This window comes from Simochromis diagramma, unplaced genomic scaffold (assembly GCF_900408965.1).
Source record: "Simochromis diagramma unplaced genomic scaffold, fSimDia1.1 OVJJ01000320.1, whole genome shotgun sequence".
Lineage (NCBI taxonomy): Eukaryota > Metazoa > Chordata > Actinopteri > Cichliformes > Cichlidae > Simochromis > Simochromis diagramma.
The window spans coordinates 11,355,620-11,383,122 of record NW_024386773.1 but is presented as its reverse complement, the minus strand read 5'-3'; the positions used below and the strand labels follow the sequence as shown (position 1 = coordinate 11,383,122).

The window sequence follows — 27,503 nt, the reverse complement described above, 5'->3', positions numbered from 1 at the left end:
TGAACGTGCTATTTTACACAGCTGATTCATTGTTTAATGTGAGCATGAAGGTTGGTTATTGACCTCGCAAATGGCAGTCTGACAAAAACTGGTGGCATAAGTAACACTTACCGGAAATGCTTATATTTTTAGCTGCATCTTATGGCCTTCAACAGGGAAAGAGGGCTGAAATGTCCAGTAAGCGGATGCTTGTGAGATTTATTTCAACATTGCTTTGTTGCTTAGTCATTCAGAGTCAGGCTCTTCATATTCAATGCTGCTATTCATTGTGACAGCTGCAGAAGTTCAGCTGTTTACAATCTTATGAGACTTATTTTTTGTGAGTACTATAGCCATGTGGGTATGGTACACTGACAAGTAAAAAGGATTTCTTGTAAAGCTGAAAATATGATATACTTTATCTATGCAGAGTTTGCATATAGTCACACAACTTTTCATAGTCAGAGGGGCCAGTATAGTCATTTTTATGGGTTGCTTTTTACCCTAGAGACTAATAATAAGCTATTAGAGGTTAGGCTGCTCTCCAAATGTACTGCATCATAAAAGCTTAGACAAATGGTGCCTTAGCTATAAAAGCCCTATATTCTTTTTAATAGCTAAGGTCATTTGGGCGGATACCAGCAGAATCTCCCCTCCAGAGCTTATTAAAAGTTGAACCAAGGTGACAGAAACAATATATTTATTTTATAATATGATACAGTTTTACAAAGAAACACTACACTATTGTAAGAATCCACATGAATAAAGGGGATGAAAGAGCAAAAGGTTACTTTACATAAAAACATATATATCCTTTATCTGATAAGCTTCATTTTTTGGAGAGAGTTAAATAAAAAGATGGGAAAAGCTCTGAAATCTAACATTCATTGTTGTAATAATTAAAACAATGATTGGACAACATTTTTTTTCCCTGGTAGTCAGGAGGCTATTTGTCTATTAAGCGATATAAAATCTTGAACTTTCCTCACGTGTGAGCAATCAGTAAAGAAAATATTTGTTTTCTTAATATAAATTTATATTTTATATGTATGTCAAGTACGCAAATGGTTATATGTATAAATGTTCTTCCCCTAACTTGTTTATCTTGATATTCATGCTAACATTTCACTTAAAATAATAATAATTATTATTATCATCCTTTTACAGAGAAACTGCAAAAAACTGCACCTTTCCCTGGTGTTTTTGATGTTAACGCTAGGTTTTGAGGTTTAAGCTAAAAAGCGCCAGAGGAGCAGATTGAGGTACAACTGCACATCATGTGGTTGCTGCTGATGAGCCCGGCGGAGTGACGTCAGCCGCAAGGTGAGAAGGATAACGTGGACTGAAAGCGGAGGAGAGTGTAGCCTCGCTCATCTCATCCCGTCCCATCTGCTTGTTGTCATTATCACTCACAGAAAGACTCGCTGCTGCTGCTGGACTACATGGAAACACATTCTTTCCACGCTCGGTCGAGCCTTCGGACACCGGGGGCGTCGACAGCATTTTCACAGGTAAGGAAACCGGTTTTATTTGTTGGACGCGACGCTTTGTTTCCACTTAGCCACCTACCCTCCTTTTTTCTAGTTTGGCAAGCACGGTGATATTTTTTCTGGTTAAAACACAAGTCTTATCCTACACAAAAAGGCTGTCTTTATTGAAAATATTTCTAGAGCTTTGTGCAATTTTTCTATTGCATTCGCTTATAAAGGTTTCTGGTTGCTAGGGTCTCTGAACCTGTTACTATGGGCGTTTTCCGCCTCACGTGCAGCTGAGAGCCCGAGCCTATACAAAGCGTTGATTCCCCTAATTTTAATCGCTGCATATTATGGTAGCAGTATGTATTTGTTCATGTTTTAAGCCTATACTCTTTTTAGACAGTTTATAAAATCTAATATTGGAATATATTGATATGTGTTGAGGAGGATATTTTAGGCTTCATCTAAAAACTGCAGGTCGTGGGTTCAGTTATAGATAAACTATGTAGACACTTTCCAAATCACCTCAAACACATCCTTGGTGCTTCAGTAGTATTTGTTTATTTATTATGAGCCCGATTAGTAGTCCCATAAACCTGTCCTAGTCTTCCTGGATTTTAGTTAAAACAGCATTACATTACTTTGGGACACAACAAACCACAACAACATGAGCAGTTCCAGCAAAAACAATTTTTAAAAAGTTACTTGTTTACATTTTAAATATTGATTTCAGTGTTAATTTAGTCATTAAGGGTGGATCAGTGTTTTCATTGCTTTACACAGTATTACTTCGGCTCTACTTAATGCAGCTGCATTGTAAATGTTTGTAGTGATAGGCCATTTAATAACAAGCCTAACAAGTTCTTTTTTGGGGGGCGGGGTAGTAGAGTCTATCCCCCTTCAAAAAAAGGACATAGTTGGTTAATTACCTGTTCCATGAATTCCCTTGTTGTAGCAGTTAGCAATTATGTTAAGCATTCCCTATCACAAAATACCTTAAATAAGTAGAATACAGCTCAGTAAAGTGTAACACAATATGTTAAAACAAGTATGTAGAAACTAATTTGAAATCAGTACAGTGAAATATATTAAATTTAACAAACCAAAATAAAACAGGATTAATGCTTTTTGCTGTTGGTTTTCAAGTTAAGAAAAAAAAAAATCTCTTTCAATCCATTGCTTTAGACTGGCATGTGTCTACAGTTTTGTGTACTGTAGTGGTAGACCCTTTAATATCCTGGGTTTTATGATTGCTATTCACATGGATAAAAAGATGTGGCCACTGTGAATGTTCTCTGTAAACAGGAACAATTTTTGCTGCAGTGGTAAGAGATAATACCTGCAAAAGCTTGGCCAGTCGGTGTTTGCTTCCAGGTCCAAAGGGTAAGGGTAAGAGTCAGTGCAAAATACCTCTGTCTTGTAATCCACTTTAGCTCCATATGGCAGAGGAGAACGTATTCTAGCTTTCATTGCCATTAGACTAAGCCCTGCTCTGCTCAGCGAACACATCTATGTTCTGGCAGCCTGTCTGTTTTCAATAGAGAGAATATAATGATGCCAAAGACTTGTTAAATATTAAGACTTAACCTGTGACATCTCATCGCTTCAGTCGTTGCCCTTTGCCAGCACCAGAGAAGACAGTGTGTGTTTGTGAAAATGCTCAGTGAACGAAATGCAGTCACTGAAATTGTTTTTCTTTTTTAACCTGGTCAGAAGAGATCTGTTTACATGCTGCAGATCATGTTCCTGATCATTTATTGTGGTTATGATCGTGTAAGTGTAGGGTTTCAGGAAAACAATATCATTGTATGCTTTGTTGCCCTTTCACTGCCAGTTTATGAAGTAGAACTGAAAGTCAACAATGAAATACCTTGAGCCTGATCTTCTGTGTAGGGTGGGGAAAGAAGGAATCTTTTCTAAGAATGCAAGCTGTTATCATAAGCCTTAAGGTGATTATTATTTCTTATGAACCAACCGGGCTTGTGCGTCTTTCATGCCAAGCATAGTCTCTTGAAGTTGTAAACACAGCAGAACTCGCCATAGTTAGTCCATGTAAGCCCAGCTTGCCTAAAATAAATCTTTCTAAAACCTCAATGAGCCAAATTGGAAATGCTTTACTAATTAACTGAAGCTGAACTGTTACAGGTAACCTACTTTGAGTTTAATCATGTCATGAGAAGCAAAATAGAACAGCAAAGTAGTGCATGAGCCTCTGTACAGTTTTAGTCGGACTTTTAAGGTTTTTACATTTGGTTCAGTCTCAGAGCTTCACCCAGGGACGCTGAGTGATGCATCGCTATGTTCATATGAGCAGATAATGAAAGCTTTTCCCCAACTCACTTCCCGTCTGTGCTTTCAGAAGGTCAACCACACGGCCCCGATGACTTAGTGTGCCGAGCTAGTGTGGAATTCGATTGCTGCAGCTCAATTCTGCCCGTCTGTATGTATACAGTGAAAAAAGCATGTGCATGACTCATTTTTTTTCCCCATCCAAGAAAGTGTTTTGTACATGTTCACCAAATGTTTGCCTCAGTGGTTTCTGTGGAATTGTACTGGTTATGGTTGTAAAACATAAAACATGCTAGCATGGGCTGCATGGTTATTTGATGATGCAGTTCACCACATCGCTTTGTTTCTGTGAGCTTCTGTGTCAGTAAATAAGCGAGCATGCATCTGATACACGGCCAGGTTTTTGACTGTGTGTGAATATGAGCTGTTGCCACTCACACTGTGTCATCATTTGCTTGGATCTGGAGGTGTGGATGAGTCTGCCTCAGTCTGAGCTGCATGGCTATTTTAGTTTACATTTTTTAGAATCTCTTAGCGAGACAGTTTCCGTTAAGAGAATCTGAGCAGGACTTTGAAACTGATGTATTTTAATGGGAAAAGTCTTCTTAAATGGTCCAAATTCTTCCCTTGTATATTAATTGATGAGACCAGTCTGATGAAAATTTGTGTTCAGGATATGAAAACCTTTGTCCAGAAACACAAATCTGTGGAAACTGTGAGGCTTTGTGGCTCTATAACCACATTTTATCCTAATCTGTCATCTTTTATCTTTGAATGTTTTTCTTCCCCACCTGTTTTCTCCTTCACTTCCCTGTCTTACTCCTCCCTTTCCCTCCGCTCCGCAAAGGCTCAGTGGTCTGTTTGCCAAGAGTAGAAGAGAGCAGGGCATGAGGCTGAGCTGGCTGTCACATGCCATCTGCGGGGTCACATGAAGACACGCCATCACGTTCTCTACTCTCCTTTTTTCCCTGGCGTATCTCTGAGCCAAGGAGGATTGGCAGATAAGGTGTGAAAGGGGCTTGAGTTCAGAGGAAAGACAGTCATCAGTCAAAGTCAAAGAAGACAGCCTGATTCTAACTTGCAATTTAGTGTCTACATAATTTTATTATTGCCTTACAATATAAAGCGCCTTGAGATGACTGTTGTTGTGATTTAGTGTTATATTGTTATTGAATTGAATTTAAATAGTTTAGGAAATCAAATACAGAAACAGGGACCTCAGAGACTTCAGGTTGGCGTATTAAAATAAACAAAGAAAAATAAGGAGTGTGTTAGTGTCAGCACAGAGCGGATGAGAAAGCTAGAATCTGAAGAGGTGTCCCTGCGGCCTTCAATTTGGTTTTGTCTTGTTAAACACAAACTGAGCTTTGAGAGTCACTGGGGACCACTGCCAAGCGCTGAGATGCCAGTAACACAGAACGTGTATCAGACCCGCCAGGTAAACTGTCAACAGGAGGACGCCGTGTGTTGAGTGACTGCCGTGACTTGACATGTTTATTGGAGTAGACACGGAAGCTGTTCGGTGGGGGAACATTCTTGTACAGGAACTCAAATAAGATTTACAAACAGAGTTTTTTTCATTGTGTTAGTTATGATACTCTTTCTTTTTACAAAAATCTAAATGAGCACCTATTTCATTATTTTTACACCACACCTCACTTTTATGTAGGCTAAATGTTGATGGATGGGACAGTGATGTAGTGGTTAGCACTGTCCACTCACAGCATAACAATTGCAAGTCCAAAGAAATGCATGTTAGTTAGATATGCAGGAAGTTAGTTTTCTGGAAGATTCTTCTATGTTTAACATAACTGAAGCATATAGGTGTCCCACGTTATGTCATAGCTGTCTCTACGTTTCTCAGAAGACACCATTAAATGACGAGCATCTGTGTCTCTAATTGTTTTTCGTGCTCAGGGCTAAAGGACAAGTTAAAGACACAGTTTTGCAGATTACTATGCTTGGGTTTAAGTGAATCAGTAAGTGAATATTATAAAGGATGTTTCACATTTTTCTTTGTTCCAGTAAATGATGTATCTCCAGCACAAGTTAATCCAAAACTTAATTCCAGCCATAGGGCTATTAAGACAAACATGTTACTTTCTGTGCTCCATCCATTTGTTCAGCTCGAGCGCCGTCCCGAAAAACCATTCATATGGTATCTCTCCTCTGTTTGTCCCAGCCTCGTCAGCTATTCAACCAGTCAGCTTCTAGCCTTGCCGAGCCCCCCATGGCGACCTCCTTTCCTGCCTCAGGATGCGAAGTAGTGACGTTTCTGCCAGCACAGTCAGACTGTCCTTGTTCTAATGTGTTTGTGCATTGAGGAGATTACAAGGAAACAGCTTGCCAGGGGCAGGCAGCTGCTGTTTCCTACAGCTTGCAGCAGTTTCGGGGGACAACAGCAGGATGCCATGGGGGAGAAGCGGCTCGGCGGCCCTGCTGCTGTTCTCTGGCAGGGTTATTGGACGATACAAGGCCAGGTAGGATTAGGCTGTCGGGGTCCGCTGAGGCTTGCGGCTCAACTCTAAACCAGCTGAAATGTGGTGTCACTTTTGTTTGTGTGTCTTTGATTAAAAATTTTGTTTTGCTTTTCTGTATTTTTCCCTTTTTGAAGAAGTTAAAACATATAACATTATTGATGGATTCATATTTATTATTTGGACGAATAATATATAAAAATTTGTTTCTTTATGCTCTTCTCTGTGCACCTTGGTGGTAGGTGAATCTCTATTCTGGTGCGCTTTTTTGTAAGATTTCGGTGCTTTATAGATCTGCTACATGCGTTTGTGATTTTCCATGTCACAGATCTTACATGCTGGGATGACTTAGGAAAAAAAGCATTTGCTCAAGGCTGTGTGAGCTAATTGTCGCATTCTCTGTACTCTAAGAGGCTTTCAGTAGAATTCAGCTATAAGGAAGAAACGCTGTGTTACTACACAGACCTCTTTTTCAGTGGATTGCAGTATTCCTTCACCAGAGTTGTTGTTGGGGTTACTTTGTGTTTCCCACCGTGCTGAGCATAAAGGTAAAGTGTGCGTGTTAGTCCCCATAGGGAAATAGTTCCTCTGCATTTAACCCATTCACCCAGTGAAGCAGTGGACAGCCACCAGTGCAGCGCCCGGGGAGCAGTGTGTAGGGACGGTACCTTGCTCAGGGGTACCTCAGGGTAGCCGTTCAGTGGAGTCGAACCCCCGACCTTCCGATCATGGGGCCACCACTCTACCTACTGAGCTATCCCTGCCCGGTAGACAACAGGGTCACGTTTTGTCCATTCTTCTCTCAGAGTGGATGGCTTCCTGTTGATACTCTGTCTTAATAGGAGGTCTATTCAACAAAGAACAATTACAGCTGCATGACATTTTCAGTATTCCTTTTTTAGCATTAGTATGAAGCATGTTCTTTGTTTTGTGGCCAAGCTACGTGGCTTGCTGGCAAGCTGAGGAGTATTATTACCCGATTTAAAATTAAACAATGATTCTTTTCCTCCTGGTTCTTGAGTCAGCGTGGGAGAAAATTCAAAGCTAGCTTTATTCCTCTTTATAATCCCTCATCTGAGGGGAGTTAGAGGTATTTTTAGCTTGAGTCCTGCAGTATTTTCAGTTTGTATGAGTCTTTGCACAAATTCAGAACACAGCAGGCATGCCAACTTTAATGTATGAGGATATTTCTTCAAGCTTTTATTAAAACAAACAAATATATAATCTATCAGTAGACAATATAAAAACGTTTTAGGCCCCTTCCCCCTCATTTATCAGGTGTTTGTGTATTCACGTCCCCAGCTGATATGTAGGACATCAGCATGACAATAGAGTATTGAGAGACCGAGGATGAGTCACTGATTGAGTGAGGCCTTTGGGGGTTACATACTCACAGGCAATGTTGACAGACCTGTTGCACTTGAGAAACTTGAGAAACTTTCACTTTATGTTCCTCTTACTCTGTTGTGCGCACAGACAGCCCACACATCATATCCTCTGGTCACATTACAGTCATTCTTTTTCTAATGTTTACCCGTGCCCAAGTATGCAGTTGAACGAATGCGTCTTTCTTCTACATATAAGGTATGATTTGATGCAACCTACTGCATCATTAGCTGTCTGACCGCACGTTTGTGCAATTTGTCAACACTTTACAGCTGGGTTTTTCTTTTTAAAAAAACAAAAGGGGGGGGGGGGACTCATCATTAGAAACATTTGATTTAATTATTTCTTGTCACATACATTGAAGAGGGGATTAAAGTGCTTCATCTGGCCATCTAAGAATCCTTGATTAATGAGCTTAACAAACGTCGTCAGGCTCATGTTCAAAGGTCAGTACAGTGTCTGAAGTGCTATAAACATGTGATACAACATAAAACAAGTAAGCTTTTGCTCAAGGGTTCATTGTTTCTGTCCACTTAGACTACTACTGTCCTAAAACAATGACTGTTTTGTGTTTCAGGGTAAGCATTTTAAGCCAGGTTTTGAAATGTGACAGGTCATAGATGTCAGTTTGAACCAGCAGGGAAGAAGATGGCAGTCAGGCGTATAAGGCAGGGCGCGTCACCTCGGAGTAACATGGGAGGGGACAGGTGTGAGTGATGTCTAGATGCTCACGGAAGTCGTCACTCCCTCTTGCATTCCTGCTCGAGCTCAGAAACATGCCACACAGCCTGAGCCACACTAAAGACGCTTCCTGTCACCTTACAAGAAACTAGAGCTGCGGACAGATTTGCTTCGCTCTCACACAGTGTTCATCAACCGGGACTGGATAAAGCTAGATTTTGTGCAAGACTCTAATTCCTGGATTTCTTTAGGAATGTGGATATGGGAGGTAGAGCGGAGGTAGTGGTGAACACGCTCATGTCCAGCATGCCCAGTACGCATTTTTCACGCTCCACACCGAGCCGCTTAAGGCTCCGTCCACAGACTCAATGGAAGGGCAAGCACGTGAAGATATCCTTTCACAAGATGAAAGCCAGGTAGGTGTGTGAGAGTTAGAGACGGAGCTGGCTCACAAGAGCTTTGGTGAAGGTTTGGAGTGCTTTCTGTTCTTGAAGAGAAGTGGTGCAAATGACAGGTTCTGCGGTAAAAAGAACAAAAGGTTCTGTGAGGTTACGGTAGATTTACTTTTGGTTGAGAAGTCTGTACTTACAGAAGAGTTTTAAAAGGGTGACTCTCTTTAGATTTTTATCCCAACATTTATCACATGTGCTAACTGTGTCAGAGTTTACAGACAGTCCTTGGTGAGATATAAATGAGTTTCACCTGGGTCACATATGAACTGCCAGGTTCGTATGTGATGGTTTTCATAGCTGCACGTGAGTAATATAATGAAGCAGCTTTTGTGTGAACAATAGCCTTTATTACATCACTGATTATTTATTTCATGGATGTATCATTATTCGCTTTATGGTCAAACTAACATTCATACTCCTATTGGCTGGAGAGTTTTGATCAGCTTCTATAAAGTATCTTTAATTATTAATTTATTCATTTAAATCTGAGTGGAGCTGGTAGAGGTAGGTGTTACCAAGATGGTGTGTATTATCTAACTCTCGAACAACTGAAAATTGGTCATCAGAGGAGACGGGAATATGTAACTATCAAAGTTAACACATATGCCAGACATCTGCTTCTCAAGCACTTGCAAACTGCATAAAACAGTTGGTCTCTGGCATGCCTTGTGGTATTTTCCATTGTTTTCTGATCGTTATCAGCAGACAAACGCATTATTGAAGGCTTGTTGCCAGGATCATTGCAACTATAAAACTGTTGGGTTAGGGGCGATCGTTGCTCAAGAGTTAGTAGTTCGTCTTGTAATCGGAAGGTTGCCGGTTCGAGCCCCGGCTCCGACAGTCTCGGTCGTTGTGTCCTTGGGCAAGACACTTCACCCGTTCCCTACTGGTGGTGGTCAGAGGGCCCGGTGGCACCGGTGTCCGGCAGCCTCGCCTCTGTCAGTGCGCCCCAGGGCAGCTGTGGCTACAATGTAGCTGCCATCACCAGTGTGTGAATGGGTGGATGACTGGATGTGTAAAGCGCTTTGGGGTCCTTAGGGACTAAGAAAAGGGCTATACAAATACAGGCCATTTTACCATTTACTATCAATCTGTGAAGGTGGATTTATGCATCATTTTTTGCAGTTAATTTAATGTCTGTTGTAAATAATTCATGATCTGGATTCTTCACGGTTGTGATATATTTTGGGAAGAAACATTGTTGGGAAATGTTCCTAAAATTGCTGAAATATTTGAGATTTTCCATTGAAATTCATTGGATTGGGGTAGGTACTGTCAGCTAGTCTGTATCCTAGAGTACTGCATGTGTGTTGGAATGTAGCCTCTCTAGTTTCGAGATCAGAAAACAAATGGCAAGAGGCCATTTGGTTCACAAATCTCTGTGGAGCTGTTACTTAATACAATTTGACAGTTACGAAAAAATATTTTTTTATTTTAATTCAGTAGAACCACTTCTATTGTTAATAATAATCTGTTTTAATAATCTGGTAACTGATGTATTCATGTTTAATGGTGATGGATCTTGGAGTGCAAAGGGCAATATCAGTGAAGAACAAACTTATATAAACTTTTGTGTCTCTGTTTCTCCGTGCTGTTACTTTGCAAGAAAAGAACCGATCATTGAAAATCTGTTGAAACTCACACCTCTGCCACCACCACCCGTGCCCCGCCTCCTCTGAAACTGGTTAGGAACACTACAGCACAATATGGAATAAAACTAACCAGCTTTTGTTGACTGGTGGCTGATGTGGGCATCTGTGAGGAACATTTCGATAAGCTCACCAGAATTACAGCTGAAAGTATGACGAGTATTTTCTGATAAATATTACTTAATGATAAGCCACCAGGCATTCCACAGAAATTCCCCAGCATGCTTTGGTATGAGTTTTAACATTTGGTGACTTGGAGAATGTGACCAGGCTGCACACCAATGGAGTGAATCATTGATGTGCAGTCAGGCTACTTCCTGTGTCTGAGATCGCTGGGTCACATTTAATACTGGAGGGTGCAAGTGCATCTGTCAGCGGAGTGTGTCCTATTGTTGGCACAGAGCAGAAACCCTTGTTTTTCAGTTCTGTGCAGGAAATACAGGCTGCTTTTCCTTGCACGTGTACGGAAAGGAGACTCCGATCAGATTTATTCATTATAGAGCTGCATATTTTGTCTTCCATTGTTAGTATGTGACATTCACAGAAGGGCGTAACCCTGAGGAAAACAGATTTCACATTGTTACAGTGACATCTAGTGGATTTGTGGGGTACTTTGCCTCTGGGCCACATTTCACAAGAACAATAGAGACCCCCCTTTGTGTCCATTTGCGCCGGCTCTCTCCACACTCCTGCCCTCCCTCCATCCCACTCCTTTTGTCTCTCCATCTCTCTGGGCTCTTCCGGAGGATTCACCCTCCCTGCACCACCTCAGTCTTTGCCATTCATCCTGCGTTTGTATGTGCCTTTGTGTTTCTATCCATTTGTTTGCATGCATGCGTGTGATTTCTTTACGTGTGTGTATGTCTGCACCAGAGATCCCAGCCCCACCGAGATGAGCGTGGAGCCTTGGGCCAGCCCGCAGGACCAGGCAGCCGCTGAACTCTCTCACAGCGAACACACGGACACGCCGCCCTCTCAGGATCAGGAGCAGCACCCTGATAAACTCTGCCTGGACTCGTTCTGGAGTGAGGTTGAGAATATCCAACAGGGGAGTGGCTACGCAGACGACTGCAGCAGGAGAGATTCGAAACACTCCGAAGGTAAATACTGCAGATCCTGCACTGATTGAGGAGTAATGTAAAGAAAGAGCTGAAAAAGACACTCGCTTTAGTTTATGTGATAGCATTATAAACATTTAGTGCTTAAAGCAGCTGCTAGTGAAGAGTCTCCATGAAATGATGCATTAGCCATGGCAACATATCAGGTTTCTCTCATGCAGCAAAGTAGCGCTCGTCACCATGACAACACCATCAAACAGTCTGTGGCAGAGACTGTTTTATATGCAGGAGCCAAATAGCCATTCATGAATACTGACTTCTAATAGGAGTGCTTTTTTGTTATGCCCATTCAGATGATCTGATTGTGTTAATTCAGTGGATCCTTTTCATGTCACTTTGTAACAGGGGTGCTCTTTTAATTTTGCTACTAATGAATAGTGAGTGAGTGAGTGTTCAGTTTTATGTTTCTTATGGCTGAACATTCACTAACTGCTGTATTAAGTGTTGAAGAGCAATTGTTTTAAACTTCACACTCAGCCTAAGTTATCATTTTAAAGCCTTTGGACCACCTACAGTTGTTTATACTTCAAGTTTAGTTATTATAGATCACTTAGACTGCAGCCAACTGAGTGAACTGTTGGCCTTGTAATATGTTCCCTATTTAGAATTATGGATATAAAGAGAAGTTTCATTAAAGGTTTTTTTTAATCTATTGGATTGGTTTCCTGGTACCCAATTTACATGTTTCTTTACAATTTTAAGCAAATATTACCAAATAGTGTTCTAGTAAAGCTACATAGTTAGTTGCAGTAATTTAGTATTATTTGAAATACACAAAACTGCTTCAGAGTTAATAGGGTTGAGTCATTCTGCATGTTTAAATGCATTTTATCCACATCATGTCGTTGTTTGTGTTTTTACATCCCAGCGTTATATTTATGTGTTTCAGAAGGAGAGCAGGAGGAGCAGTGGTTGGCCGATGCTGGCTTGTCAACCCTCATCAGTGAGGACACTGAGACGGTAGACAAAACTGCCCTGCTGTCCACTCTGACCAAGACGCAGGCCGAAGCCGTTAAGCGTCGAGTAGAGACCTACACGCTCCGCAAACGGAACAAACCGCCACCGCGTGACGTTCGCGACATATTCAGCTCACAGGTCAGGATGCTCAAATACTGAACCCTTGACTGTATCTGAAGAAGGAAATTGTGCGGTAATGATTGTTTTACATCGTAGAATATCAGCCACTAATTAAAGGAAAGCAGGTAATTTGCATGCAGCTTTTCTTGATACACGCACATCAGCTGGTTTCCCGGGTTTCCGGTTTCAGCACTGCTGCAGAAACTGTGTGAAGGTTAACGCAAGTGCAGAATATCTGTTTCTCATGCGTTAGATTATACAGTAAAATGTAAGAGACTCAGTTCCCAGGTAACTGTCGTGACACATTCAGGGTCTTCTATTGTTCCAGCGTATTATGCTGTCTTGTTTGATGGAAGAACTGATCTGTCACAATGAAGGCAAATCACATGTAAAGGCCATGCTTTGTCCTCAGAGACAGCCTTAGAGGGGAACAGAGACACTGTTCTTCTGATCCTTATCAGTGCTGTATCAAAGGAAACACCCTGCACAGACCATGTCCCTTCACTTAGTGGACACAGTTAAACACACACTTAATTCCCAGGGGTAGAGAACACACATAAAGCTGATATTTATTAGTGTGACTTATTGTGGAAACTAACATGTCCGTGATCTTCCTCTACAGACCCTCGTGTCCGAGTCTCAGCATAGTGAAGACCCAGCCCAAAATAGCATGGCATCGGTAGCCAAGTCACCTTTATCAGGTAAGAGCTGCTCACCTACTAAAGGAAATAACAAAGTGGTGGAGGCGCTCTTTAGTCTATTCTAAAACGCTGGCTGAAGTAATTTCAGTAAAATAATTCAATCTTTTCTAAACTTTTCTTTGAGTACCTGACTCAAACCAACCCTTTGTTTGGATTTTCCATCACCATTGTGTCATTTTGATAATGACTCACATGTTTAACTGCAATAGATGATGAAATCAGGTGAGCTTCGGATTTCTGGGGGCCTGATGAAGGTAGCTCAGGCCACGGCTGCGTCATCTGTTTTCTCATTGGTTCATATTAATCCCTGGATAACCACTGGCCTCTGCTTAATGCTGCCTGTGTGTATTTTTTTTGCCAACTTGACAATCCTGTTTCTCATTTTTCATTTTTTCAAAAGTATTGAACACATGCAGACATCCGATAGCGAGGAACAGTCATGATTAACACAATAGCATACTTGTCTTACAGATGAACTTTTGGCACAGTTAAAGGTGTTGTGACGTCAGTATTCTTGTTTTTATGTGCTTATGCAATGATTTGTTTCCCTGATTTAGCAGATAAGACACAAAGTCTGTTCACAGAACATTTCCTCATATCAGGGCTTCCTGTACATTTTTGTCCTTATCGTTCTTTTCTTCATATTATACATTCCCTTTTTATTTTGGAGGTTAGTTTTGTGACATTTCCACAGTAGTCTTGCCTGATTGAACTAATAGGCCGGTGTTTGTTTATGGAAATGTTTTCTGCTCAGCTGTGACCCCAGAGCATCAGCGAGGAACTCCCAAAGATGAATACTTCATCACTGATGTGGCTTATTGTGAACAGGCCGTCATCCTCATCAAACAAGCCAAACTGCCACAGAATAACAGCCAGCGCAGGAAGGAGGACGGCACCCTGCCCGTAAGCACCCAAACAGTTTTCACCTCTCACACTCATTTTCTAGGACAGCTGCAGCTTTCAGAAGACTTCTGGGGTTTAAATATGTTGCTTTCTGCTTTATAAATGTTCTGGTGATAAAATATATCTACTTGTACATTTATTTCTTTTGTTAAGAAAAACTGTTGGCAGAAAAGATTTCAAAAGAATAAGAGAGTGCTAGTAACAGCGTGATTTACGCATCAAGTGGGCAGTTTAGTTCAATTTAAGCTTAGCTGTAAAAGAACTTACTGTCACTGCGCTGATGATCGGCTTGTTTCACTCAAACCTTCATGAAGATAAATGACAAGAACAGATTTTTTCTAAATGTTACAGCATGTTTTGCCGAAAGCTTTTAAGTCTTACAACATCTTGAGACCTCAAATATTCAACAGCATCACCAACCGGCAGGCTGTTATCAGAAAAAAAACAGTAATTACAGCTATATAAGAAAAAAATCAAGGGGTGAGGGCCACACTAACAGAAACCAGTGTACGTTTCAGTCGCTGATTGGATTAAGACTTTCATGTAAAACCACATGCGCACAAACACACACACACACACACAAATGTTATTATAAGCCATTTGCAACAATCAGCGCTCTGCTGTTGCTTAGATAACAGGGTTAAGGAGATAAGGAATGATGGAATTAGCCAGAAACAAAAGGAGAGTTGTTGTGTCACAGAGTCCAGCAGCTTTATTTTTCTATTTCAGGCTGAATAAGTTTGCTCTGAAAAAGGGCAGAATTAGTGGTTTTAATTAGTGAGGTTACATGTACTAACACACTACATAGAGATAAACTTATGTAAAGTACATTATAATTACTGTATTATTTACAGAAATTAATTTGCATGTCATGCTTGTTCTTTTCATTTTTCCACTTCCATTCTTTTTTTCTCCCTGTTTGTACATTTTCTGTATTCTCTCCCTCTTCACCTCCACTTTCTAACTTTCAACTGCACTCTGGCCCCCTTCTGCTTTTCCTCTCCTTCCACTATCGTCTCCCCAGCGGGTCATCTGCCCCAAGTGCCGTCTTGGAGTGACTCGTATTCAAGATCTCTCCCACGCTGACATGAAGAAGGTGCGTCAGTTGGCTCTCATCGACATGACGGCGCTGTGCGACCTCCTAGAGCTGGAGGTCAAAAGACACAAAACTGGCAAGAGGAAAAACCCAGGTGTGATTTCATTCACCATCAGGTCATTACAGGAAAAGCACACATAGAAATGTTTGAGGCATACTGTGAGGGTAGTAGCTTTAAAAATAAACACACTGGAGAGAAAATGATGGATTTTAACTGTATGTTGTGTGTTTAGATTTTGCCATCTATATAAACCTGACAGCTTTTTCACTTCCGCCAACTATTCCTGTTCTTTAACCGATAGTTAACTAGTTTAACAGTGGTCGTGTCCGGTGTACTGACGAGTTGAGTATATTCAAAATCTTTTTTACATGCGTATTCTCCACACAGAATAGCACGAAAAACTAGACTAAACTGTGGTTACATATTCTTTAGAAACAATCAGTCATAAATAACCTTCAAAAATGTGGGTTAGCAACAGTATAGCAAAAGCAGTGACCCGTCTCACACAAAACATTGAGACTTTGCCCCGTATTCTGTTCGGGCCAGATGTTTATATGAGGGCAGGCATGACTGACTCTTTGGTCTTTCACAGAGAGCCCGCTCTTTGGAGTCCCACTGGCCACGCTGCTGGAGAACGATCAGAAACTGAAGCTCAGCGCTTCGATTCCTCTCTTGCTGCAGGAAGTAAGAACTCTGAAAAATATCTGTGTCATGTGTCCTAAACAGCATACATACTGTTTGTGCATATTGTGTTCTATATATGATGTTTATGATTCAAATCTGTTGATCGCACAAACTTCACGAACGTCTTCGAATCAAAATCAGAAAACGGGCCCCGTGTCCTCTGCATCTGAAACACTTTGACCACACCCTGTTTGTAGCAGCAGTTACTGAGTATAACCAGCAGAGGTGATCGAGAGATTCTTATCTAACGATGCTCAACTCTGCTGACGTCTTTCTCTCTCTCTCTCTGCAGTTGTTGTCATTTCTGGAGAAAAAGGGAATCGATTCGGAGGGGATCCTGCGTGTCCCAGGATCTCAGTCCAGAATCAAGGTACAAGAGCAGGGTCTACACACCTCATTACTGTAATAAATAACTGGATGTTTAAAGCAAAAAAAAAAAAAAAAAATTCAAACCAGCCAAAATATTGACACTGTAAAATGTCAGAAATTCCAGATCAATAGAGAGGAAAATCAAATGGCTTCTGCCGACTTTAACTACAGCTGACATTTAGAAAAACAAGGTCCAATGAGACAAAATCAATACTGCTTTTGCAGCTGCTGGTGTAAAGCAGCGCTCACGATAAAGTATTTAATTTCTTACACACTCAGGTGACGGTGAATCAATTAAATATCAGCAGCCACTAGAGGGTGCCAGTTAGCTCTAAAGAAGGAAAAACAGCTAGAACAGATGCTGGGGTTGATGACAGCGATTACACAGAGAGATGTAGCTGGATTGGTATTTGTTGAGTTTATTGTTTTGACAGCAAATCAAACAGTTAAAATGTATTAATGCATTTAATGCTTACACAGCGTGACCCACCGGCATCCACTGGCATTTGGTGTTTTGATTTCTGCTAAGGAAGACTGAAATGCTAACACATGAGTCCAAAATGCAAAAAGTACAGGAACAAAGACCATCTGACTAAGATGAAGAGAGGAATATATACTTGATGACTGGAAACAAGGCACAGGTGGGAATGATTAAACAGGTGAAACTAATGAGGGCGAAGCAGACAGTCATAAAGGAGGAACAGGAACAAAAACAGAAATGAGAAACCTTCAGAGTAGAACAGGAAGTAACCAAAAAGAGTAACTTACAGTGAAACATGAAGACAGAGACGGGGAACACAGATTAAGATGAACAAAATTAGCACAAACATTATTCTATGAAAGTTTAACAAAATTAATTTGATTGAAACTATAAATAGATTTTAGTTTAAGTCTAGTCATCCAGTTGGTCCTGTAACATATTTTCTGCATGACTTTTCAAACACAGTTAGAGCTAATAATAGAAAAATGTTTGCAGCCTTACACAAGGCACAAATAAAGACTGTTGTCAGTTAAATTTGCACATATACAGATGCACTTGTGATGAAGTGTGTGAAAGTACATGAAACACCTTTGATACCTTTGTCCTGAGGTCCATCATCATGAATACATAATTTATTACTATAAAGGTTTTAAATGCATACAGGTCAATGTGCTTTCAAATTGTCAACGCTGAGTTACGCTGAAAATTTTAAACGATGACTGATCCTCGACATTATCTGTGCCGGGTCGATAGTTTGAATCAACATTTATGTCACGTAGCTCTTAAACCGCCATCTTTTGTGTCTGCAGCTGCTGCAGCAGAACTTGGAGGCCAACTTCTACTCACAGCATGTCAGATGGGATGAAGTGAGTCCGAACGACGCCGCTGCACTGCTCAAGAAGTTCATCCGGGAGCTGCCCGCTCCTCTGCTCACCGCGGAGTACCTCAACAACTTTAGCGCCGTCAGGGGTCAGTCAAGACTAAGTGACAGCTCTTGCTGGATAAAACATCTTTTGTATTTGTGTTATATTTGTGGCACAGTGTTGTAGCACACTGTGCTGACGAGAACTGTGTCTGATGTTTGTATTAATCCTTAAAGGTTTTCATTTTTAGGACAAGGCTTTATATTTATAGTGCAACCATACAGTCAATCAGCATTTCACCGCTAAAGTACCCGAGTATAACTTTGGATCATTCATTCATTGTTGCCAGGTTGTATCAAATTACTGTACAGAGCATCAGCTCTTCTTCCCCTCCTCTTCGCACTAATCTGCTGCCCACTTTCGCAGACAGCTCAGCAGGATTCACATCATAATTATCTAAGTCTCTTCACCTCGACGGCAGCGCCGTGTGACACTTATCTATTCTACTCTGGCTGAAAAATTAAAATTAAGATGAACAAGTTGATACCATTTTAAGAAGTATCCCTGCACTGCCACAAATACATGTGCAGTGACACAGCTGTACTGTAGATCAGTGCATTTGCATTAGTTTCACTTTAATAAAAATACAGATTGATATTAATAGAATCTAGCTGGTGTGTAGCTTGCGAGGAGGATCACTGCGATGATGAATGATGTGCGACCGCAGAGACATAAGCTAACAAAGCTAATGGCCACCTGTCACACTGTCATTAATCCTTAGACATACCATTATTCTTTGTCAAACAGAGGAAATGAATTATGTGTGCGTGTGTGTGTCTTACCTACTTGTTTCTTCTTTTAGAAATCACAGAGCTGAAACAGAAACTCCACATGCTGAACCTGCTCATCCTGCTGCTGCCCGAGCCCAACAGAAACACACTAAAGGTAAAGACAACACAACACAGACACAAACAGTGAGTCGTGCTCTCAGACGCAGTAAAGCCTTTTTGTTCTGGCAGCAATCCGTGCAGCTCCTTATTGTGGGCTTGTTTGATAATGGAATATGACTTTTCTGTTCACATACCACCTTTGTGCTTTTTATTTACTATATTTACTCACTTTAACTTGTTATGATTTCGTTTAGGAGCACAGCTAAAACAGATCATTTTGAATTTGATACATGTTAAGTCAAAGTCAAACTTTGTCTTTACTCAAAAACGAGAAAAGTTCTTTTGACGGCATAAATATTAATAACTTTATATTGTTTTGTGCTAAAGGACTCACATACTTTTAATGCTTTAGTCACATTTTTTGATACTTGCAAAAAGTTGTAATGCTGCCTAACATGTAAATAAAATAACAGCAACAATGATTTAATCATTTGGTACTATATTTTAAACAGAAAATGTTCATCAAAGCAAATTTCATCAAAGCATTTAGAGATTCAGTGACTTGCTTTAAAGAAAATAAAATGCTGTAATCTTCATGCAGTACTGCATTAAAAACAGACACAAGTCTGTCCTGGAAGTCGGCGCGTGGGCTCAGGAATACTTAGTAAGTGAACGCTGTCTGATAACTTGATATCCAACAAGTCCAGTTAAACCTCTGGATCAGAGCTCATGTAAGCTGTGCTTTGGAAGAACATCAGGAAGAACACTAGCTTATTATTAGCACTCAGTTCAAAGGCCAGAATGTGTGAAAGCTTCACATCTGTCTCATTAATGCTGAACAGCAGTGTTGGTCAAGTTACTTGAAAAAAGCAATCTTCCCCAAAAAAGTAATCCCGTTACTTTACTGATTACTTATTTTCAAAAGTACTTTGTAAATTTTTTTTAAAGTAACTATCTGAATAGGTGATAAAGCGATAGATCTTTCAGCCCAATTCTATTTTTTCTGCATAATCCATCATACAAAATGTAATCAAATGGAAAAAGTCTCTTTTTGAAACTAGTTTTATTAGTTTTAATCTTTTAAATTTACGCATGAAGCAAACATTAAATTATATGCAACATTCTCTGACTGGAAGAAATTTGTTTAACATTTACATTAACTTTTTTCTGCATATTCCAGCATATAAAATAAAATAGTTTTTTGTGTTTACACTCTTTCAAATAAATGCACGTAAAACACAGCAGAAAAGAAATAAAATCAAAGACTCAGCGGTCCTGTTGCACTATTTTCACCTGTATAGCAGGAGTGGGGCAGGCGGAGGTTTGCCCTGGTGCAGGTGTGTCCTAGCGGTCAGTGGAAGGATCTGGGAGTTTCATATTCCCGTGGCAGCGTACTGTCGGTGCTTGCGCGGAAGTTTAGGGGGTTTTTTCGCTGTAAAAAGAAGTTTCCTTCCCACGCAGTGAGCAGCGAAATCTTTACTTTTTACGGAATCAAACTTAAAGTAAGGTCAGTACTTCCACGCTTTAAACGCTGCACGTCATACTCTCTGCCGCATTCGTTATATATAATCCGTTGTTGATCTGCACACAGCTGTTGCCACGAACGTCGCACTCGCTTACGTCATTGTCATGAGACACTCGCAAAAAACTCCAGTTTTTAGTAACGCAGTAACGCAGCGTGCTTACAGGAAAGTAACAGTAATCTAATTAGCTTTTTTGCAATAGTAATCCCTTCTTTTACTCGTTACTTGATAAAAGTAATCGGATTACAGTAACGCGTTACTTGTAACCCGTTACTTGTAACCCGTTACTGCCCATCTCTACTGAACAGTAAATACATTTAAGGATTCTCTCTTTCTCGGGAAAAGCCTTTTTTATTTATTTTTTTTATCAAGATGATACTAAACCACCTTCTGCATTGTATTAATCTTTTAATGTTAATTTAATGTCAAATTTCTAGTATTTTGTAGTGTTACATTGTTCCTTTCACTTGCATGCACATGAAGAAAATCTCCAAGTTTCAGAGCCAAGTTCAAAGTGTAAAACGCTACATGAATGTTACAGAATGTGTGAATGACCCCACGTGTTAAAACGGTACTTGTGAACAACAGGCTCTGCCACGTTTGATGTCACACTCTACAGACTCTACTTAGATTTTCCACAAATGTATCCAGGATGACACTTGACCAAAAGCACTGTTTCATAACACATTACTGTATTGCTCTGCTCCTATTCCACATTTTAAACACTCTGCTCTGTTATATAACCGCTTGCATTAACCATGACTCATTTTCACTAAACACAAGTATGCAGTCATCTCCATTTATAGCGACCAGGAGCTTAAAAGCCACCTGAACTAATTACTTTGACTCCAGCGTCACAGCTGAAACTTTCTGTGCATACTTCTCAGCAGAGGTGTTGCAGATGATTCATTCACTGTAATTATTCACTTCATCGTATTTTGTCCTGCATCTAAGTGCTCTCTTTTCTTTTTGAAAGACATTTAGCTATAGATCAGTGCATTAACCCGTTTGTGCCCAGATTTTTTTCAGAGTTGTAAGGCATATCATTTTATCAGTTGGTCCCTCTGACTCTGTTATGCATTGATTTTTCCATTTTGTACTTTTTTTGAAGAAGATAGCATTTTCGGACTGGCAACAATTGATTGCCAGAGCACACAGCTTGTCACTAGGTCAAATGTCACCTAATAATAATTATAGAGGAGTACTCTAATAGATATAAGCAACAAAAATAATAATATAGTCATAATAAATAATACCAAAAAGGTGGAGCCCTCAGGGGCCCCCGGGAGAAACGTCAAAACATCAAACAATTTGAACTGATTTCTTTATTCTCAATTTTTTTATACTCAAAAACTCAACAAACATTTTTTTCTTAGAACCTCTAAAAACATATATACATATATAACATATTTCTTCCCATACATTCCATCATCTTTCATGCATGTTCTACTCAGTGTGGTACTTCTTGAAGCACTCCACATGTAGTGGCACATCACACTTTCCACACGCAAATGATGTGCGTCCGCCGCAGTTCTTGCATCGCTTGTACCTGCTACCAGTGTTGCAGGGCCAGTGGTTCAAATTATCAAACCTGGTGGCATCAGTTATCGCCACCGCCATTGAAGATCTTCTGCCCTGCCTACTTGGCTTTGTTCCATGGCGCAGGAGGAGGGTCTGGGCTACCAGCCTCTGGAAGGAGAGGAGATCCTTCTCCCCGCTTTTCCAGGACCTAAATGAATGACAAAACAAGCATGATAGATGCATGAATGTGCATCGTTTCATCCTTTCTACAACGTCATGCCCCATATGTAGAATGTTCTGTAAAAGCAATATCACACTTGAGTTTGTGATGTTGGTCTGGATATCATCACTGTTGCTCTTGTCGACCGAAGAGCACTAGCGATGACCTCGAGTCAAACATCACCAACTCGATTGTGATATCACTAAATAACATACAGCCTTGTGTACCTGTAATAGCACCAGCTGTTCACCATGGCACTGTTCAGGGCCCAGCTGAAGCATGGCCACCACCACTTCTTGGACCGGATGTTGACTCTGTAGCGGCTGACAAACTGGTCATGCAGGTCCACTCCTCCCATGTGTGTGTTGTAGTCCTGGATACACTTGGGCTGTCTGACCTTGTCCATAGTCCGCTTCTGTTTATTCCATCTCTTCGCCTCAGTTTCGGTGAACTCCCTCTCCATGTTCGACACCACGGTGACCACGCTGTTGTCATTCCACCTTACAATCAGCTTCTCTGCCTCAACCAGATACTCAGCATCTCCTCTGGGTGTCTTCTTGAAGGTCTGGGGTGCTGTGAAGGGAACGTTATGGAGCTGAGTTTGTCGCATCGTGCCACAGCTGCCATAGCCTCTCAGGGTCATCTCATCCACCAGGGACAGGGTTGTGAAGAGGTTGTCGTGGTAAAACTTGACTCCAGGTGGCACTTCAGCTTTCTCTGCCAGGCCAAGAACCACACTTGGACCCTGACCAAGTCCAGTTTCCACCAGATGTGTGTGGCTTCCTACATATGGCTCCATCTGATGGACAAACCCGGAGGAGGATGCTAAGCTCCATATTTTATACCCAAAACGAATAGGCTTCCCTCTAATAAACTGTTTGCACCCATGCCTTCCAAAATACTCAATCAAATAAGTAAATTAGGAGCAATCCTGCAGACAGTGTTTTCCTTTAGTTAGCGACATGCTATGTGCCCACTGGCAACTTTTGTTGCCACTCACAGAAATAAGCCCATGAACAAAAAAATATTTATCCTAGGTACAATTTTTTTGGGGAGGGTTACTCTAGAGACTTGAATGATTAAATAATTATAAATATGTTTGGGGGGAAAGTCATAAGAAATTTATGAAAATTACCTCTTTCCAGGATGATTTGCATCCGCCATGTCTTCAGCCAGAAAGAGCGGGAAGCAGATGATGTCATGCGATAGGAAGCACTTGGAAACGATTTTTTAAAAATCAAAACCTTTGTCTAAGTTGTCTACTAGCATATAAGTGGAAAAAGTTGCATTAGTACCTTTGAGATTTTTTATTGTGAGTCGAAAATGACAGTGATAAACTTTGGCAACAATTGTTGCCAGTGGGGCAAAACGGGTTAAAGCTCCAAGCTTTAACAAAAGGAAACCTGTATCTGCATCCGTGTTTGCTTTAGGCTCTGCTGGAGTTCCTCAGTAAGGTGGTCTCCAAGGAAAAGAAGAACAGGATGAACTTGTGGGCCGTCGCAACCATCATGGCGCCCAACCTGTTCCTGCATAAGGCCGTCCCAAGCAGACTAACTGAGGGTGGAGAGAAAGGACAGGCGGAGAAGGCGGCGGATGTTATGAGGCTCCTCATCCGCTACCAGGACCTGCTCTGGACGGTAGGACAGAGATCTGAACCTGCAGCTCCTGAGCCACATGCAACTCCTTTTGTCGATCTCCATAAACATTTACATTTTTGATTTATTGTTGTTGCACGTGATTCTTTACATTCTCAAAATGTAGTAATATGCAGCCTATACACCAATAAGCTAATAGTATCGTAATAAACTAGTATTCTGCAAACTAAAATGTGCATCAAAGCTTATGTTACTGCTGGCCTACTGGCCTGCTTGGTCTGCTGCTGGACTGGAGTCCGAATCAACCAAAAATCTGATTTTGCAGCTGGTACACTTCTAAAGTGTTGTATTCATTATCATTGTGGGCTAATTTTAATTTAAATCACTGCACAAACACAGGCAGGACTCAGAGCCGACGTAACTTTCTAGCTGGTCAGTTTTAAGCAGTAGCTATTTTTCCTCAACTTCTAAAGAAAATTATTGTATTTTGTATTTTCACCCCCTGCAGAGTAGTCATGTGGTAAAATAGTTTAATTATTTGCCCCTTTTGGGCTCATTTGTACGTAATAGACGTGTTACGTCCCTTTTATAAGTCCCAAATGTATTTTGAAGCTCCACGCAGATATTTTTGTAGGGATAGGTTGCCAACTCCTGCTGTATTTACTTCACTATAGAAACTTCCAGAGTGAGGCTGTGTTTTTGTTTTTGTTTTTTTTCCTGCCAAACAGTGTGTGAACATTTCTTGGCATGAGAAATGTACTCGTCACAAACATTGTGTCATGTTGCTCCTCTCTCCAGATCCCTAATTTCCTCATGAGCCAGGTGCGTAGGCTGAACGAGAACAGTAACCGGCGTTACCAGTTATACGATCGTCGCTTCAAGAACCTGCTGAGAAAGATTCACACGGACAGCAGGGAAAAACCGGAGAAAAACTCCGAGGTGAGCTGGTGTCACAGCGCTGTACTGCTTCTTTCACTAGAGACGCTGCATGCCAGGCCCGAAGGACCATTTGATTTATAAGTATTAGAAACTTTCAGTTGGTTTTTAGGCAACACAGTAGGTTTCAGCTGGTGGTGGAGCCGGACAGATTTCTGACATAAGCCGGTTTGGGATGAACAAGTGCACCATGTGTGTGGGAACTTCTACAGTGAACTGTTTTAGCAGTTCCCTAAATTCCCTTTGTAGAAAGAAAGGCATAAGTGTTCAGCTACTGAGAAATCAATTTCAAATACAATAACTGTGAGATTTTATACTATATAAGTATCGATGCGTTTGATATTCAAAGTTATTCCAGATGATGACCAAACAGGAAGAATAAATTGTGCTCTTTTTGTGTCCTGCAGCCACATCGTACAGTGAAAATCCAGGTTGGAGAACTGGAAAGCAGCACGATGGATTATCAGCTTAACTTAAATTCAAGAGCCTCCGACCTTCTCGCCCAGTTTTACCGCCAGTTCCTCAGAAGCCCTGAAAATGGAAAGGGCAAAATGCGGAGGTACGATATCACAATATTAAAAAAACGTTTTTAATGCATCCAGCTGTGTTGCACGAATCTGTCTGCTCATACATGTGATTAGTTAAAAACAAAAACAGACCCTGATGCATGGTGTCGCGTGCGTGTCTCTCAACAGGAACGGCTCGGTGGCGTATTCGGACTGCGCCCTGTACGAAGTGGGCGGGAATATCGGTGAGTGAAAGTGTTCTCCGACCGGTGCAGCACTGACATTTGCGTGTCTTTCTGCTCACTGAGCCCACGAGTGTAGCAAGGTCTTACGTAATGAAGTGTACAAGCGCCAAAGAGACACGAGCAGTGCATCTGCAGTTATCAGAGCAGACAAATGCTTATTACACACATGTCTGCGCGCTCACATGAGAGCTGACACAGTACAACCGAAACTTTTCGTAATCTGCACTACTTTTGTGGTCGAAAAACTCTAATCTTTATGCTTTAATACAAGTACAAGGATTAGAATTGATTAACAGTCAGCACATTCATAATCAGCTGACAGAAAAATGGGTAGAAACCATAGAGATGATATAAACAAGTTCATATTCTTTTATTGTTAAAGGAAAAACAAAATCATTATGAACATTTTTGTAATGATCCTTGCCATAATTGTTTGATCCGTAAATTAATTAATTGATATGTCTTGAAGTTCACTTTTTGTGTGTTATTTCTGCAGGTGAGCACTGCCTAGATCCAGACACACACCTTCTAGATTTGTACAACAGCAATCCTGGAGGAGAGTGGATCATCAAAAGGAGACCCAGCGGCAGCAGGGGGCTGTGATGGATGGACTGAACGAAAACTCAGTTTCAGACTAAACATAAAGGCATCAAGGTCTACGGAAAAATCAAATCCACACAGCCATCACTTCTTCATATCCTGTTCATCCCGTGAGCAACAAGCGAGAGGGAGACAGATGGAGGAAGCGGGAACGGATAGATGGAGAATCTGCCTGGAGCAGAGCCTAAAAACTGTCTGCGATCACACGAACACACACTACCCTCTGTCTTTCTCTTCCTGCCTCTCTCCATCTTCTTCTTTTCCCTTCACTACATCATTTCTCTCCTGCGTTGCAACGCTGAGAGCCTAAAGCTGCCGACGCGACTCATTACTTCCAACAGAGAACCTGCTGCACAGAAAAGAGGAGAGCGACCGGCTGGACAGTTTGCTTCGCCATCTTTTCTCTCAAGCAATCGTATCCAACCATGAGCGAGCAGATGGGGATGCAGAGCACCTCTGGCTATAGAGAGCTCACGCCCTCTGTCAGGCCAGCATCTGCTCCACAAAAGTGTTTTTCTATCATGACTTATCAGGGCTTTGTAAAAAGCTCAAACGTGATACAAGAGTTTTATGTGCATATTTGAAGAAAATTTATTGTCTAATGCTAAAAGTCAGCGGAATACAAGATTTCATTTGTAAATATTTGCCCGCCTGCATCTCCAGTGATTAAGCTATTATTACATCATCAGTCTCCAGTGTTACCACTGCTCAGTCACTTATAGCCAGTTCATACAGATGACCCTGGATATTCAAGTATTCAGTGAACAAGGACACATGTAGCAGGTCAACTTTCAGTCTTATTATGAAATTCTGGATTTCTCAACTTTTGTCAGAAAAAAATAGTTGACCATGAAGTAATACATGAGGTGCTCCATACCTTGATTTCTTTGTTCACCCACCAGTGTTACTTTACCATAAATCAGGAGAAACACAGCTTTTAAAAGCTGATTCTTATCCTTCTATCCTGACTTGAGCAGCAAGTTTTCCTATTTACACATTCTCTTTACATCTAGAGCTACTCGTAACCTCGTGTAAACAAATTTGAACATAAAACCCTTGGATCATTTTTTTGAAACAAAAATAATGAGAAAACAGCAGCATGAAAGAAGACACTGGGCACTTAAGCTGCTGGAGCAGAAGCTAACCTGGAAACAGACAGTTGATCCAGATCGATCCAGATTGATTCTGCAGCTTTGATGACTTAAGTAAACAAAGACTGGGGTTTGTCGGTGTCAACTCCCTTCTTCACCTGTGCCATTCAATGAGGGAAAGAGACCCTGATGAACTGATATCCCTTTATCTGTGAAACCCTGCGATCTCCTGGGCATTAAAATTTAAAAAATCCTCGGACTTCCTGAGCTGCACAGAGCAGCGCTCAAAGAGACTCTCTTGGACACCACGAGATTTGGTGTTGTGACCTCAAGGACAGTGACTGTACCTCTAAAGGGAGTTGTAAAGGACGCACAGTGAAGCTGGTCTTCTCGTCTTTTTTTTAAAAAAAACACACGAATGAAGGCGAAAACGAGCAGTGACTCATGGGGTGTACCGGGATTATTATTATTATTATTATTATTGTTATTATTTATATGAATGTAATACCGTTGTTGCTTCTTATTCAGTGAGTATTGTGTAGGATAGCGAGACTCAGTGTAACAGTATGATGTGTTAAGCTGCCCATACTCGGTGTGGGAGTTTGCAGTGTTTGTGTTCATAATTGTTCGTATGCTGGCATTTTTTTTAATGGATCTCTTTACATCTGTTAGTAGGAGAAGTTGTATAAATATGG

At 40.9% G+C, this 27,503-nt stretch overlaps 2 protein-coding genes across 11 annotated transcripts; one reads left to right on the top strand and one right to left on the bottom strand.

Annotated features, from left to right (window-relative positions):
* The first annotated feature begins 1,226 nt into the window (after positions 1–1,226).
* On the top strand, positions 1,227–27,210 carry LOC120719116 (rho GTPase-activating protein 40). 10 transcript variants are annotated; one of them, XM_040008060.1, is made up of 17 exons: positions 1,227–1,302; positions 1,395–1,490; positions 3,814–6,223; positions 11,262–11,488; positions 12,396–12,601; positions 13,206–13,284; positions 14,039–14,187; positions 15,212–15,377; positions 15,877–15,968; positions 16,261–16,338; positions 17,628–17,787; positions 18,544–18,626; positions 23,266–23,472; positions 24,229–24,369; positions 24,774–24,925; positions 25,062–25,117; positions 25,614–27,210. In XM_040008060.1, the coding sequence occupies exons 3-17, from the start codon at positions 6,150–6,152 to the stop codon at positions 25,718–25,720; spliced, it is 1,977 nt and encodes a 658-aa protein (XP_039863994.1). In that variant the 5' UTR covers positions 1,227–1,302; positions 1,395–1,490; positions 3,814–6,149; the 3' UTR covers positions 25,721–27,210. The 10 variants fall into 10 exon arrangements, with proteins under 10 accessions (XP_039863994.1, XP_039864054.1, XP_039864022.1 ...); XM_040008088.1 differs by lacking the exon at positions 1,227–1,302 and having other exon boundaries at positions 1,322–1,490; positions 3,817–3,894; positions 4,591–6,223; XM_040008069.1 differs by lacking the exon at positions 1,227–1,302 and having other exon boundaries at positions 1,322–1,490; positions 3,814–3,894; positions 4,591–6,223.
* On the bottom strand, positions 21,400–23,218 carry LOC120719154 (piggyBac transposable element-derived protein 3-like). Its single transcript, XM_040008141.1, has 2 exons — positions 22,063–23,218; positions 21,400–21,823 (listed from the first exon to the last, which is right to left on the bottom strand). The coding sequence occupies exons 1-2, from the start codon at positions 22,632–22,634 to the stop codon at positions 21,541–21,543; spliced, it is 855 nt and encodes a 284-aa protein (XP_039864075.1). The 5' UTR covers positions 22,635–23,218; the 3' UTR covers positions 21,400–21,540.
* Positions 27,211–27,503: the final 293 nt, after the last annotated feature.

Coding starts and splice junctions, on each gene's coding strand:
- LOC120719154 (XM_040008141.1), bottom strand. CDS start 22,634: ATGGAGCCATATGTAGGAAGCCACACACATCTGGTGGAAACTGGACTT. Junction 21,824..22,062: donor AACAGCTGGTGCTATTACAG/GTACACAAGGCT, acceptor TCATTCATTTAG/GTCCTGGAAAAGCGGGGAGA.
- LOC120719116 (XM_040008051.1), top strand. CDS start 8,549: ATGGGAGGTAGAGCGGAGGTAGTGGTGAACACGCTCATGTCCAGCATG. Junction 18,627..23,265: donor CCAACAGAAACACACTAAAG/GTAAAGACAACA, acceptor TGTTTGCTTTAG/GCTCTGCTGGAGTTCCTCAG. Junction 23,473..24,228: donor ACCAGGACCTGCTCTGGACG/GTAGGACAGAGA, acceptor TCCTCTCTCCAG/ATCCCTAATTTCCTCATGAG.